This window comes from Vipera berus (genome assembly GCF_964194415.1).
Source record: "Vipera berus genome assembly, chromosome: 12".
Lineage (NCBI taxonomy): Eukaryota > Metazoa > Chordata > Lepidosauria > Squamata > Viperidae > Vipera > Vipera berus.
The window spans coordinates 10,635,038-10,651,898 of NC_138215.1; the positions used below are offsets into that span (position 1 = coordinate 10,635,038).

The 16,861-nt window shown below is 41.4% G+C and overlaps 1 protein-coding gene across 1 annotated transcript in view; it reads left to right on the forward strand.

The window, feature by feature from the left end:
* Positions 1-16,861, forward strand: part of AGBL1 (AGBL carboxypeptidase 1) — a gene marked incomplete at both ends in the record, with an annotated part of 353,471 nt that overhangs the window by 92,251 nt on the left and 244,359 nt on the right. Inside the window, one exon of the mRNA XM_081337616.1 lies at positions 4,115-4,268. Coding sequence (XP_081193742.1) covers positions 4,115-4,268 — 154 coding nt within the window. The remainder of the gene's footprint in view (positions 1-4,114; positions 4,269-16,861) is intronic.

Sequence of the window (16,861 nt, forward strand, 5' to 3'; positions counted from 1 at the left end):
ATGCGTGTTGACAGGCGTGTAGCGCGTTTTGGAATTGCTGCTGCCTTGGATTTGGCTTTCTTGCAGACAGCACAGTCCAAAAACACCTTACACCCCTTTAGATCCAAACCTCTTGCGAACTCTGGCATCTTCTTCAGAACACGGAAACTGGCATGACCCAATCTTCTGTGCCACTTATGGATACACCTGGAATGCAAAGGTTTACCTGTTAGTGAATTCTCAACATTAGCATTTTTGTTAGGAATCCCAGACTTGCTGTGAGCAACCTGTGTCTTTTTTGTATTTTTATCATTATTAGGAACCTTTGGAGTAGCAACAGGATCTCTCTCTGGGACGTCTCTCTCTGGGCCAGTGCTCTTTGGAACGTGTATACTTGCCTGCTCTTGCTGCTTAGACTTTGGTTTTAAGTAATAAACACCACCAATCAACATGGTTTCAGCAACAATATCTCCGTCTTTGACTATATAACTTGCTTTTTCAAGATGGTGGACCTGAAAATGAGAAAACCTAGACAAATGACTCTGACTAAGCAAATTACTACTGGCAGACGGAACATAGTAAACATTTGGAATGAGAGCACCGAGCTCTTCAATATAAACAGTTCCTTTTCCCATGACCTGAACAGGATGATTGGAAAAAGAGTAAAGTTCACGAAGTTCAGGTTCAGGCTCGTGCATCTCTGTGTAAAGCTCTTTTCTGTAGGTAACATGTAACGCTGCTCCACTGTCCAAAGTCCAAAGAAGTCGTCTGTCGTACTCTGGTTGAGGCTGTGGATCGTTGGTCACAACTAATGTGACAAGTGGAGCTTGTGGATCACGCCTGGAACCACGACCACGACTTTGTCGTCCGCCTCTACCTCTGCCTCCTCTGGAATCTGTTCCTCTGGGCTGGTATGTGACGGGCGCTGGAACTCGTTGGGGACAATCCCGGGTGGCATGTCCCACACGATTGCAGATGTAGCATCTTGGCATCCTTGGAACGTAGGTCCTTCCACGGAAGGCACGCCTCGCTGAAGCTCTTGATGCAGGTGGTTCCCTTAAATGTGGCGCAGCTTGCATAAGTGCCTCTTCTTCGGCTAAAATTCTGCATACATGATCCACTGTGCGTTGAGCAATAGGCACTTGATTAATCTTGGAAATAGCATCTTTCCACTCATGATTCAAAGAATTGATGATAATGCTGATCATTTGAAAATCATCAATAGGATAGCCTTTTTCACCCAGTTCTTTTCTAATACCTTTCATTGTAGTCAAATGTGCTCCAATATGTTCACCAGATTTTAATTTGGAACCATGGAACTCAGACAAAAGCAAACATGTAGACTCAATTGATGTAGGCCGATAACATGTCTCTAACTGAGTCCAAATTTGTTGGGCAGTTGCATCTTGTGAAAACGTGAGCTGCAATTCAACGTCCATTGACATCAATAATGTTGTGCATGCTCTATTATCCAAGTCCCATATGTCAGGAGTCCATGGCTGGGCAGGAGGATTAAACACCATCATGTGAGTACCTTCTCTGCGTAGCAAAAGTCCAACTTCACTGACCCATGCCCTGTAATTCTGTCCTGACTTCTTTAATTTTGAGTCACCAGCCAGTGGTACAATGGAAGGTGTTTGATGAGGAATATACAATTGAGGTACTGGCTGTGCAGGTTGTGCAATCCGACCATAACCTGCAGGGGGCACCAGTGGCGTCTGTGCCTGGACATGCGGCAGTTGCATTGAAGCTGCCGGTAGTCTTGGTGCTGGCTGTGACTGTCTTTGAGCTGCTATTCCACCCTGGTCAGCAGGAGGCGCTGGCGCTGGGGCTGGTGCATTAGCATAATCTGCAGATGACACTGGCCTTCGCATATAAGAACCCGGTGGCAATTGCATGTGGGTTAAATATGGCTGTGCTCTGCCAGGTAGAGGGGCTTGCATAGAAGCAATATTAACAGAAGAAGCAACAGTAACAGGAATCCTAGCACCATCAGGGACTGGAGCCTCAGATAATGGCAGAAATCTTGTATCTCTGAGCAAAGACTCCTCCATAGACAATTGCGAGAGTGAGAGCTCCAATTCATGTCTTAATGCAGCTTCACCAGTAGATGGTGCTATAACATTTGCTTCAGGCATCACTGTGGCTCTGTATGTCCTTTGGGACAGCCCATAATCATGTGACATAGGAGCCTCCGGTTCCCAATCGTCTTGCATGACACTCAATAATGGGCGTGACTTTGGCTTTGGGAAAGAAGGAGGCAATATGGCTTCTCCTCGTGGGTGTGGCAATATGGCCGGTTCATGCTCATAATTCCTCTCATATTGCTGAACCATTGACACATATTTCTTTGCCTGCTGCAAACGCCTTTCAAAAACCCCAATTTGTTCACAGTAGCCTTGCATAGCCCTATCTCGCATAGTTTGCTTGGGGCTTGAAGGAGCAGAAGGAATTTTCTTCGGCTGGACTTTAAGTTTCGCTCCAAGCCTTTGAAATTCATCTTGAGCCCCTGGAGTGTGAACATTTCCAAAAGCAGCTGCCAGGGAGCTTGGAAAAGTAGAAAAAGGAGTGACTGACCTTGCATCGTAGACAGGAGCAGGTGCGTCTTCTCCAAGGCGTGTGGCCGAAGCTATCGGAGTCCTTAAGGTCGAAGGGAGATGCCCAACAGACAAGCTCCTGGCCTCCCGTTTCAGCCGTGGCTTCCTTCCTGACATGTTTCAGCAGTTAATCACCGCTGCCTCACTAGCACTAACTAACTGATAACAGCCGCAGAAACATGCATCTCCAAAAACATAAATCAAACCATCCTCGATACCAAAATGTCAAGGTAAAAATCACCTTTGTAGAGGGCGACGGACCGTGCTTCAGAGAATGCATGATATGCTTGCAGGAAGGCAATAAAAACACGACGCATAATCTTACTAAATACCTTTTACTTACAAAAATATAAAAACTAAATATATATTATACAGAGCTAGCTGGGCTACATCCTAACGTAACAGTCAGTAACAGCAAAGAGAATAAAACAATACAGATAACAACCCAGAACTTTCTCTAGACATGCGCAATAAACAGACTGAAACCATAACATAGCTAGTCATATGGGATTCACTATGGTTACCAGATAAGTTATCACAACAGGTGCAGAGAGCAGGGGAAATGTACAGTTAGAAATGAACTTTCTGACGAACAAAAAAAACGTGCAGTGACAATTATCATCATCATCATCATCATCATCATCATCATCATCATCATCATTATCATCCTTGGTGTTCTCTGAGCTTGGTTGTTTTCTTGCAGATGTTTCCTTACTTAAACTAGCTGGCATCATCAATGCTAATAAGAAGTGATCTCTTTGATGAGGTTAGCTAGTTTGGATAATGAAACGTCTGCAAGGAAACAACAAAGCTGAGAGAGCACCAAGGACCCCTCAGAGTGTATGTTGTCTTTCTTTCTTTTTCCACTTCTGGTGCTCAGCTATCAGTTGGCTTGCCAACCTGTTTGTAATCCTGAAGTGTAGACAATACAGTTGAAGCACGCCTACTAAGATGGTAGCAGTTTAGTTAGAGGATTTGGGTGGTTGTAGTTCAACATCTGTGGACAGTTAAGGCAAGGTTGATAGTGAGAACCTGACTTAGGTAACCTGACGATCTGAGAAGGATTTTTCCTCAGAGGGAGGAATGTGACCTGTGGTTGTATCGTTTCTGACCAAAAGGCCTTCACATTTATTTGGTTCCATGCTGTAGCTGAACTCCGTGACTCATCAGCAAGTAGTCAGGAGACCTTTAAATGAGAAAATAGTTTGAATGATTGTTTATGACATGGTCCCATTATTTTAGTTCATTTCCCTGCTTCCTATTCTCATAATGTTAAAATCAGGGTTCACACAACGACATTGTTCACAAACAAGAACAGGGGTGAGAGAGGGAGAGGGAGGGGGGAAGGAGGGAGGGAGGGGGAAAGAGAGAGAGAGAGAGAGATGTTGTCCTTCAGTAGCTTATGTCATCGATCTCAGTGAGAAGCTTGCCCATGGATGTGGGGCTTCCAGTTGCATATGTATATTCTACAAGGTGTTGGACTAGATGGTTTGTTCCAACAGGACATTTTGTAAATGATTACACTTTCATGTTTGCAGTCTCACCTTGACATCTTGGAGCAAACCAGGAATACAAAGAAAGTCTTCTTCAGGAGCCAGACCCTTTGCCACACTCTAGCAGGAAATCCATGCCCTCTGCTCACCATCACTGCCATGCCTGAATCGGAAAGCAGGGATGACCTGGAGCAGTTCCGTAAGTCATTTCTTTCATTTGGTTCTTATTCTAGCCCGTCTGGATCTTGAGTAACATACACCTGGCTATCTGCATTCAGTAAAACTGTGAGCTGGGTTGTACATAGCTCATCCATTTTCATTGCTGTTGAGAAAAGCTCAGTTTTGAGAGACTCTCTGAAGTTGGGCTTGCGGAAAGAGAAAGGTGTGGATCTGATTCACGTGTTCCATAAGACACTTATCTGGATTGATTGTTGTTCAGTATGCTGTGTGAACCTAGCTTTTGTGGTTTATGGTTTAACGTGTTTATTTAACAGCCATAGTTAAATATCGATGGCTAAATACTAACTATGAATAAGCCATTGGTTCATCTCCTGGTGTGGAACATCTGCATGAAGGACAGTTGTTTCAGGAACAAATGTCCATTCAGTAGCTGCTACTATCGAGTTAAATGTAATTCAATGTAAGGTATGCATAGTTTTGTTGCAGACTGTTTTTTATTGGGTAATATGGCACAAAAGACCATGTCATGTTCAGACTTGCATTGGAGAAAGGCTTAATAATTATCTACATTTTAATATTGTTTTTATGAAATATTAAAAAAAAGAAGATGCCGTCAAATAGCTTCAGAAAGAATTATCTACATTTTTGTTTCATTGAAGCAACGCAAAGAATTACAGCCTTTGGAACCTTTGATTTATTTCCTTTGACTTTATAGATATTCTCTAATTTGCAGAACAAGGAAATTGTTATGAAAGGTTTCTTTTGTATATTTCAAAATGATAAATGCAGCTCAGATTTGCAAAAATGCAATAGAGGTGGAAAGGTCTTGATAAAATTAGGAGAGGAAATGTTTTGAAATTAGCCTTTTGCTACTTGACAATTGACCATGTGGAAACCAGCTGGTGTTTGGCCATGAAGAGAAGTAGAGATGCTGCTAGCAATTCTGTTTATTATTATTATTATTATTATTATTATTATTATTATTATTATTATTATTATTATTATTATTATTATTATTATTATTATTATTATTATTATTATTCAATCTTCAATACATTTCAGTTTCTAATGAATAATGTGATTCTTTTTTTTCTGCAACTACATCCTTTCAAATTTTCTTTCAGAGTTAAGTTTGGTTTCACTCATCGTGCTAAATATAATTTGGATTTCACATAATTTATGAATTTAGCTATTTTGACTTATAAACCTGATCTATACTTTTGCATGCTAATTAAGATTACTTTTAACATGATATGTGAACTCAGAGCCTGATTTTGCTCCCTTAGAGAATTATTTGCACAGATACACAATATTTATAGATAACCAAGTTGGGCAAGAATTTAATTGTTCAGCCTGCCTACCTCTGTATGTTTAAATTGCTTGCTTGCCTACCTCTGTATGTTTCTTAAGGTACATTGCCTGTGAATTCATGCGACTGTTGTCCTCACTGTTGATCTAGGGTTTTGGGGTGCAGATCTTAAGGTACATTGCCTGTGAATTCATGCGACTGTTGTCCTCACTGTTGATCTAGGGTTTTGGGGTGCAGATAAGAAGTGGTATGGGGGCCCATTTCTGGATCCCATATGGCATTATTACCAATGCATATCTGACTTCTATAGTAAGATTACACTCAGACTTAACAGCTATCATGGAGTCACCTATGTGCAAGGTTAGCAGCTATATACATTTATTTATTTATTTATTTATTTATTTATTTATTTATTTGAATGAATGAATGAATGAATGAATGAATGAATGAATGAATGAATGAAGCATTTTTCTTTCTGGAATGAAGGAGAAATTGGTGTCTTTTGTCATGCTGAACTCTCCCTTGGATTTTATTTCATTATATAAGACAACATCCTGTACAGCCTATGGGAGAAGAAGGTATCTGAGAGGTTATTGAATAATCAACAGGGTTCCAATCTCTGCCCTCCAGTTTATTGCTGTTGTTTCTCACCCAAATAGAGGGAAGTGAAAAGTTTAAAAGAAGAAAAGGCAGCACACGAAACAGTGATGGAGTATGGTAGAGACAAGAATGGTTTGCAAAGATACAAATGTTTGGGGAAGTGTAGTGCACAGTGCTAATGCAAACTACCTTTTAAAATGGTTCTAAGAGGATAAGTAACTTCTAAATGGATAAATAAATCAAGTACAAGAGAGAGCATTCAGACAGGCCAAATACAATGTTTTCCCAGAGAACAAGGCAGAAGGTTATCTCAGAGGACAAGAAACCCCAATGAAGGTATAGGATCTGGATTTCTGGAAGTCAATGAAAAATTGCCTCTGGCTGATGAGTTTCTTGGAGTTAATAACTAAGCCTGAGATCCCTCAGTCAGCTCCGTCTAACTTGGTCTGAGTGTATTAAAGTATGATTTTTTTTTAATAATGCAAGATTGCTCTTGAAATGTCTAAAGTGTGCCTGGTTGAAGAAAGTCCTGGCTATTTCATCTGACCAATACTGCATACATTTTCAAGACATTGCGAAACTGGTACTGCAGTTCAGGAAGACTTGTGTGTACGGAGTTTTTCAATCGCCCAGGTCATGTTTGTCTGAAAGGTGCTTTTCTGAAAGGGAACTGGACTTTCTGCTTCTTCTTTTTTTTTTCTCCTTGAAAACATTTCACTTCTTGGAAGCTTCTTGGATGAGAAGTGAAACGTTTTCAAGGAAAAAAAAAGTCCAGTTGCCTTTTGGAAAAGCACCTTTGGTTCAGCAAGACTTAGATCAACTGGGGTTTCTCCAGCGGTATACAGAGCAAGCTGCTTAGGCTCTATTGCTAGATGGCTCAGGTGTCCCAGTGGCTTAAAGCGACTATTTCTGAACTGCTTGAGTTTGCCTATTGTTCTACTTAGCTTCTGCAACAATTGCTTAGTCCTTATCACCCACAGAATAGGGGCAAAAGGAGAAACCAGCCATTCTAATATTCAACTCTTACGTAGAAATCTTTCAACAAGTGTGTGTTTTATACATCCCAGTACCACAGCCCTTTTCTAACTCTAGAGATGTGGATCAATTCTCACAAGCTACCTGAGCCTGCTTATTAAAATATCATTTTGTTTCTAGAAAAAAAAAAGAAGAGCCATTTTAGAATTAAGCTTGGTCTCTCAGATGCTCTTGGGCTGGATAAAAACTGACTTCCCAAAAAATCAATGTGGGTCACTCAACTCCATATCCATTATCTTATGCCCCCTCCGCAATGACCTATTTGGGGACCTGGAAGTCAAGCCAATGCCTGTGAGGGGCTCTTGCTTACAAACAAACAAAAAAAAGATCCTAAACAGAACAATTCTTCTATGAAAAGTGTAATGCTTTATTATGCATTGTGCTCAGGCTGCATCTTATAGAAACTGCACTGATGGGAGAAATTAAACTGCCTATGAGCCAAAGACTTAATGATCATGTTAAAAAAATTGAATGGCTACTGTGTAGCCTGTTGAGTTTAAAACAATGAGGTAACTCATCTGCTTTTCGTAAGTGCTACTGGTGGTACCAAAGGCTTCTGTGTACTTTTTCATATATGTATATTTGTGTAAGTGTGTGTGTGTGTGTGTGTGTGTGTGTTAGGTACAAGCAATTAGATTCACTTGTCTTGTGAAAGGCTCAAGTCAGCTACTTTGTTGACTTCTGCCTATATTACAAGAATCTCCCTAGGCTGTTTGCCTTCCCTTGGAGCAAACAGATAAGGTTTCATGGACCTTGGTGGTGGTGGTGGTGCGGGGTCAGGCTTTTGTCTCTTGTGACTGTGCAAGAACTCAAGGCTAGTTCCCCACTTGACCCCTCATTCTTGCCTGACTGGGAGTTTTCATAATGGAAACTGTTAGGGGAAAAACACACCTTGGTGCACATACATTCAGGTTTTCTATATTTGAAAGAGACCCCACCACCTCCATGAATTTTAATCTTGTCGCATTTGCAAGTGCTCTTTTGAAATTTGGCAACCTCTGTGCTTGAGGAAACCTATTTTTTTTTCAGATGCTTGACAGCAGAAGCTTTTTTAGCTTTCTTCCTGTATTTCATGTTTTTAAAAAAAATAAAATAAAAATAAAAACGTCAAGCAGTCTGGATTCCATTTGTGAGTAAAAATGTATACTTTGGTCATTTCTTCTCAAAAATGAACAAAACAAAATTCTCACCAACTCTGGCATTCAACAAAATTCTCACCAAGCCTGTATTCAAAGATGCTGCACAATTGTGTGTTGTACAGCTGAAATATAAGGGTCCTACAAAAAGGAGATGACAGGGGTGGGGCCCCAGAGACAGAGACTTTCTGTGGTTGACTCCACCTTGCAGAATAGCCTCCCCCCAGGGATGTTTTTAGCTCTTACCTTGGATCATTGGGATGCGGTGGCTAAGTGGGTTAGGACGCTGAGCTTGGCGATCAGAAGGTCGGCAGTTTGGCGGGTCGAATCCCGAGTGCTGCGTAGCAGAGTGAGCGCCTGTTACTCATCCCAGCTTCTGCCAACCTAGCAGTTCGAAAGCACGTAAAAATGCAAATAGAAAAATAGGGACCACTACGGTGGGAAGGTAACAGCATTCCGTGCGCCTTTGGCGTCTAGTCATGCCAGCCACATGACCACGGAGACGTCCTCGGACAAGCGCTGGCTCTTCGGCTTTGAAACGGAGATGAGCACTGGCCCCTAGAGTTGGAAATGACTAGCACGCATGTGTGGGGGAACCTTTACCTTTACTTTTACCTTGGATCATTTCAGAAGACTATTAATCAGAACCTTCTGAAGGTCCTTCGATGGTTATCACTGTACTGCTTAGATTGGGTTGATGCCTACAGTTGTCTTATGGTTTTTTTCCTTCTATTTTCCTTTTTTTTAAGCTTTTCATGTTGCTATTGTTATGGATTTAAAATGTTATGTTTTATGGCTTATTTATATGGGTAACTGCCATGAGTCTCTTCAGGCTCAATAAAAGAAACTTTGATTCAGTATTTTTAAACAAAGCTAGATATTGAGGGATGCCAGAATTATAATAGCTAAGCTTTGTAAGCTCTTTGCCTGGAAGGAAGAACTCCGTAGTTTTCTTTACCATTTGGATTTCATTAAACATCAAGTAAGGTCTACCCCTGGTATGAAAAATTATCAGGACATGGGATAATTCTAAGAAAAACCAGATAAACAAGGATAAAGATGTCCTTAAGTCAAGCTTGACTCCTCATAACTACATGGAGACCTTCATTCAGTGTTCTTGGCAACAACATAGAAGCAATTTGCCATCACCTTCTTCCTGCGTGTGTATTTTTTCACTTTTCACTTGAGCCAAAAGCTAACCTGGGCTGACCCAGCTTAGCTTCAGAGATCAATCGAAGCAAGCTATCTTCTCAAAATACAAAGCTGGTTACCTTTCCAACCATTCTGCTCAAGGCATTTAACAGCATCCACAAATGAATTTGATGGAATGGAAGGATAATCCTTTTTATATCCAAGTCCTGCAGTTTTCATATGAGAAACTTGTTTAGGAAACCAAAGACTACGGGATGTGCAGGGGTATAACCACAGGGATGTTATTCATAGGTGCGAGGGAGAGTCTCAGTTAAGAATCAGTGCATGTAAGGGTATGTAGGGATGACATTAAGAGACCGAAGGAAGAACCACAGACTACAGAATCACACACAAAGGGTATCTCAGTCCACAAAAGGAGGGAGGGCGCAGGAGGTGCTTCAGATGGGAGCTCCAAAGCTTTCTGAAGAGTAAAAGGAAATGAAGGGAGAAATACTTTCAAACTTGCAAGATTCTGTTGAAGTTGTGTTGCATTATTGTGCTTCTTGACTGGAGTACCTCAAAGGGCTGACAGTGAATCAAGCCTTCCTTCCTTCCTTCCTTCCTTCCTTCCTTCCTTCCTTCCTTCCTTCCTTCCTCCTCCTCCTCCTCCTCCTCCTCCTCCTCCTCCTCCTCCTCCTCCTCCTCCTCCTCCTCCTCCTCCTCCGTTAGAAAATTATGCTAACTTGAATGAATAGTAGTGTCTTGATGGATTTGCAAGTTTTACATGTGGTCCATGGTCAGTGGGTTTAACCTCCCCTCAATTAAAGAAAATCATATCCCTCCTAGAAAATGTCACAATATATTAATGGAAATGGCAAACTCAGCATGGTGCATGCTCAGACTATGGTAGCTTTCCAGCAAAAACCATTTCTTCGGTTGCCTGGGTTGCTTGATCCACGTTTGGAAGGGGAAGAAGGCGCTGCTCTTTTCAGCTGCTTTGCTGGGTCCTTCCCAATTAACAGCACCCGCAGAGGAACGAGGAAGTGGAACAGTGAGCAATGGCCGTTTTTGCAGGGCACTGTGAACTAATGATTGTGTGGAGAAAAAATGTACACAGTTTAATTAAGCACATTGATTAAATCAATATGTTTCAAACAGCTTAGCACTCCAATCAGCTTAATCTCATTAAATGTAATTTGGGCCTCGATAATTGATTAATAATGCATTAGGCTTTATGAATTATTGACTCCTGAGTTATTATAACTATGCTTTCTCCCTGCATGACAGGCATGGCTGCATGTTAATTATGAAGAGTGCCTTACTCTTCCCCTTTCTTTTATTGAAACTTTTGGAGGAAGAAATGGTGGATCAGAGCCCGGAGTAGGAAATATATAAGATTATGACCTGTTTTGGAAGTTGTTCCATTGAGTAAATATGAGCACTGATGATGTTACCCAGTTTGGTAATGAAACGTCAGTGGAGTCCTTGGTGCTCTCTGAGCTTGGTTGTTTTCTTGCAGATCTTTCATTACCAAACTAAGTGACATCATCAGTGCAAACCCCACTCCCTTCTAGCACTGATGAAGTTACCTAGTTTGGTAATGAAACGTCTGTGTGGTCCTTGGTGCTCTCTGAGCTTGGTTGTTTTCTTGCAGATCTTTCATTACCAAACTAAGTAACATCATTAGTGCTAAACATAATGAAACATCTGTAAGAAAATCACCAAGTTCAGAGAGCATCGAGGACCACACAGTTGAACACTGAGGTTCAAATATTCTCTGCTATTCGTAGGTTATCTCTCCTTTTCTTCTCCAGACAGAAAACTGAAGATGCTCTAAGTGTGGCATGTTGCTTTTCTCTTTTACTCAAAAAGAGTTATCGTACTTGTGACCACTGACTAGGATGGTCCTGGAGAAGACAGGAAAACAAAACCTACCTGCTCAGTAAAGAAAGAATACTTAGTAAATGTGGAGTAGTGAACTGACAAAAGGGGGTAATCAAGAGGAGTTAGTTAAGTAGCCTTCAAGTTGTATTCTTCTAGTACAGGGGTCTTCAAACGTGGCCCTTTTATGACTTGTGGTCTTTAACTCCCAGAATTCCTCAGCCAGGAATTGTTCTAGTAGTTGAATGGAGAAACTGCATGTGCATTAGAGCTCAATCTCCCTTAAGTCACACCCTGATATCTTTAATAGTTCAGGTGCAACCACAGAACTCTTTTAGTGATTTGAGATCAGTCACACCCAGCCCAACTTATCTTGTATAAACCTTGTGTGGAGGGCAATGAGACGGGTACCTAATTACACCACTTTGAGGTACTTACCGAAAAGGCAGGGTCTAATTAACATAAGAAATAAAACACTATAGTGGAGATGATAACATTATTGGACCACACTGTAGCAATGTCACAAGGGTGGAAACTTTTCTCCCTTCCCTTAGTAAGTAGCATTTCCTTTATGAACAATTTTAAATTGCTTTGAGTCAAAATTCAGCAAGAAATAAAACAGCTTCATTCATGGGGTGAAAAATCTTTTAACCACAAGCAGCTCAGAATCATTAGTAATTGGGTGGCCTATAAATTATATTATGAATGAATGAATGAATGAATGAAAATGAGGGAGCTGCAGTGCCATTGCTCCTTTGCTCCCAACTCAACCTATTTTGCAACTCCTAAAGCCCTCTGTCTCCAAATGCTGCAAAATGAGAGCACAATTACCTTCCATATTTTGGGAAAAACTTCCACTAAAACACTCGTACAAACAGTCACTTAGACCACCCCCAATTCCCTGAAGAAAGAAAACCTAAGATATTTTTGAAACTCCTTTCCAAATCTCAAGTACGAGTAGAGTAGAGTAGAGTAGAGTAGAGTGGAGTGGAGTGGAGTGGAGTGGAGTGGAGTGGAGTGGAGTGGAATGGAATAGAATAGAATAGAATAGAATAGAATAGAATAGAATAGAATAGAATAGAATAGAATAGAATAGAATAGAATAGAATAGAATAGAATAGAGCTGGAAGGGACCTTGGAGGTCTTCTAGTCCAACCCCCTGCTCAAGCAGGAGAACCTCTACCAAGTGACTGTCTAGCCTCTTTTTAAAAATCTCCAGTGATGGATTGCCCATGATTTCTGGAGGCAAGCTGTTCCACTGGTTGATTGTCCTCACTGTCAGGAAATTTCTCCTTAATTCCAGGATGCTTCTCTCTTTGATCAATTTCCAACCATTGTTTTTCATCCTTCCCTCTGCTGCTTTGGTGAATAACATGACCCCCTCTTCCTTGTGACAGCCCCTCAAATACTGGAATACTGCTATCATGTCACCCATATTTCTTCTTTTCTTGAGACTGGCCAAACCCAAGTCCTGCAGTACACCAAGAAGCTTTGCCCATTTTGCTTCATATGTCACCAGCCACAGCCTTTGCTTCCTCCCCAAAGACCACCTGAGGTTTGTCCACCCCTGAATGAATGAATGAGGGAGCTGCAGTGCCATTGCTCCTTTGCTCCCAACTCAACCTATTTTGCAACTCCTAAAGCCCTCTGTCTCCAAATGCTGCAAAATGAGAGCACAATTACCTTCCATATTTTGGGAAAAACTTCCACTAAAACACTCGTACAAACAGTCACTTAGACCACCCCCAATTCCCTGAAGAAAGAAAACCTAAGATATTTTTGAAACTCCTTTCCAAATCTCAAGTACGAGTAGAGTAGAGTAGAGTAGAGTAGAGTAGAGTAGAGTAGAGTAGAGTAGAGTAGAGTAGAGTAGAGTAGAGTAGAGTGGAGTGGAGTGGAGTGGAGTGGAGTGGAGGAGTGGAGTGGAGTGGAGTGGAGTGGAATGGAATAGAATAGAATAGAATAGAATAGAATAGAATAGAATAGAATAGAATAGAATAGAATAGAATAGAATAGAATAGAATAGAATAGAATAGAATAGAATAGAATAGAATAGAATAGAATAGAGCTGGAAGGGACCTTGGAGGTCTTCTAGTCCAACCCCCTGCTCAAGCAGGAGAACCTCTACCAAGTGACTGTCTAGCCTCTTTTTAAAAATCTCCAGTGATGGATTGCCCATGATTTCTGGAGGCAAGCTGTTCCACTGGTTGATTGTCCTCACTGTCAGGAAATTTCTCCTTAATTCCAGGATGCTTCTCTCTTTGATCAATTTCCAACCATTGTTTTTAATCCTTCCCTCTGCTGCTTTGGTGAATAACATGACCCCCTCTTCCTTGTGACAGCCCCTCAAATACTGGAATACTGCTATCATGTCACCCATATTTCTTCTTTTCTTGAGACTGGCCAAACCCAAGTCCTGCAGTACACCAAGAAGCTTTGCCCATTTTGCTTCATATGTCACCAGCCACAGCCTTTGCTTCCTCCCCAAAGACCACCTGAGGTTTGTCCGCCCCTGCCATAAAAAAACAGAAATTGTGCCATCGGTTTGTTTTGTTGGTGACACATGAACCAAACTGTTCCTATTTCTCCTCCCCAACGTACCTCTTTTCCTCTAGAAAAATGCTTTGAATTTGTTTCGAGTCTGCAGTTAAGTTAAATTTTCTTACCTGACTTTGAACATTCAATATTTGCCTCTCTGTTTTTGTACGCCAACTGGATTCCTGAAATGCAGCACCTACTTCTCTTTCAGTTGCACACAGTAGAAAGAAAAGAAAGGATAAAAAAAAGAGAGAGAGAAAGAAATGGCTGCGCCATTGTGTTCAAAAGAACAGATGAACATCTGCTTTGTTCCTTAATAGCTGTTACAAGCATCTCCCTTTTTCATCCCACTTTGTAGCCCTTGAAACAAACTGTTTGTCTCAAATGAGAATGAAAACATCTGAAACTGGGCTTCGACGTGAATATTAATTGTGTGAAGCTAGACTGTGAAAAATGTAGGAAGCCTTTTTTCTTTTGCCTCTTCAAATAAGCAGCCAGGAGCAGCCACATTCCCTGGGCAAAAAATGATTTTAAAAATCCAAGCCTTTTTTTCCATTATTATCATTTTGAAGATGTTATGATGAAAGTTTTCTGAGTACAGTAAGAAAAGTGCACAGACTCACAAGCTAAAAGATCTGATGTAAAAAAAGTGTGGGTCTCTATCACAAAGATAGGGGGGCATATTAAGGCTCTAATTTTTCTTTTTTTATTTTTTTTTATTGAAAAGTTTTACAGTACATTTTATCTTTAAAATACAGTACATTTTACATTTAAAATTAAGGCTCTAATTTTTCTTATTGCTGTTCTATCCAACATGGACAACTGTTTCTTTCTTTTTTCTTTTCTAAATCCCCTAGAGCCAGGGAATTTGCACCATCAACATTCAGGAGCGATTTTCACTTTCAAAAAAACTAATAAAATAGCTTTATAGGCTTCCCTAGACTTAAGATGCCTAATTCAGTTATTTCTAAATAAATCCTCCTCTCCCCACTTCAAAAAAAAAAAGTGGTCCAAACACCCAGCTTCATCTGTGATAATTCCTCCTCTTGCTGCTTTCAAAAAACAATGTGAAAAATAGACTTAGAAAAACATAATCTCCTTGGCTGAAGAATACTAATCTGCCCTTGTTATATACATTACATTTTGAGTTGCCATATTGACTATTGCTCACAGTCTGGATTGGAAGCCAGTTTGCATAGATGACCATGAAAAACTGTTGTGATTCAGGGTCAGCCTGTGGGTTCGGCAGTTGGGTTGGATGACTCAGATGAGGGGGAGGAGGGGGGTGTTGAAGAACTTGCTGATGATGGCTTTGAGGCTCCGCAGAGCCCCCAGCCAGGCCCCTCTCACCTGGTGGAGACCCAGCTGTGTGAGCCTGACGGCGTGGATGAAGATGACCCACAGCTGGCCCTGTTCAAGGACGCCCGACGCAGGAGGCAGTCAAGTAGGAGTAAACAGAGGAAGGCAATGGGGCTTCTCGGAAGGAGGGAGAGAGAAGCCACGCCCTGAACTCTTTATAAAGGACTTGTGTGGGGAGGGCTGGTTTGCTGAAAGCAACTGCTCAGATAGTGTTTCAAAGCTCCGGTATCTTGGTTCGTGTTTTGTTTGTTTTTGTAATAAATTTGGCAGACGTATTCCAGCCTCTTGCCGTCTGTAAAGGGGTTGCCTTTTCTGCAAGGCCGGTAGCAGGCTGGTACAGAACAAAAACAAACTCACCAACTGAAGGGCAGTTCAATAAACAGAGGACTGCAAAACATTGGTTTTGCTAGTGGAATGGCAACCAAAGGAGATAAGATGGATCTTATTTCCTTTTGCCATGCCAATGGCTTTTCCTATAGCAACAGCACTTAGACTTATATACCGCTTCACAGTGCTTTACAGCCCTCTCTAAGTGGTTTAAAGAGTCAGCATGTTGCCCCCCAACAATCTGGGCCCTCATTTTACCCACCTCAGAAGGAAGGAAGATTGGGTCATCCTTGAGCCGGTGAGGATTGAACTGCCAAACTGTAGTTAGCCGGCAGTCAGCAGAAGTAGCCTGCAGTACTGCATCCTAACCACTGCACCACCACGGCTCTATGGGGTCTTCTCTATCCTGATTGCAATCTATATCTATATCAGCAGTATTAACCTAAAGAAATTGATGAGCTATTTACTTACATATCCTACAGGCATAGCCATTACATTATTCCTTTTTGGAGAAAGCAATGCTATACACAGCTGCTCATATTTTAAGAAAGCTAATCTGGCTTCTTGTACACATGAAAATGAAGAGGACAGAAAGATCACGTCCTGAAGATCTTTGCCACATCCCAACTTGTCCTGATTGCAATCTATATCAGCAGTACTAACTTAGAGGGATGGATAGCAATGGCACTTAAACTGTATATGCTGCCCTATAGTGTTTTACATAGTACTCTCTGGGTGGTTTACAATGTCCGCCCCTTGCCCCCAACAGTTTGGGCCCTTATTTTACCAACCTTGGAAGGATGGAAGGCTGAGTTAACCCTGAGGATTGAACTCCCAACTGCCTTCTAACCCCTGCACCACCAGGGCTCTACTCAGTGGCGAGATTCAGCCAGTTCGCACCACTTCAGCAGAACCGGTAGCTAATTTTTTGTTGCCCAGGCCCACAATGGAGTTCCAGAAGTGGCATACACACGGAGAACCAGTTGTTCACATATTTGAATCCCACCACTGGCTCTACTGTATCTACCGTATATATTTACATATCCTACATGTAAGAATGAGCTAGAACCATCAGCTTGAAAAGCACTAATGGAGACATTGTACTTCCGGCAAGCCACATTGGAAAGATCAAGCTAGGATGGTTGTGCAAACCCAGCCAATTGTGGTTGGATCTATAACAATGAAACAAGCCATGCCTCAATTCATGAGTCACAAGTCTTCATGTGTGCTGCGTGATGTATCAAGGGAAGCAAGAAATGGCACTGTTCTTTGATTGTCCTTCCCCTATCTTTTAAA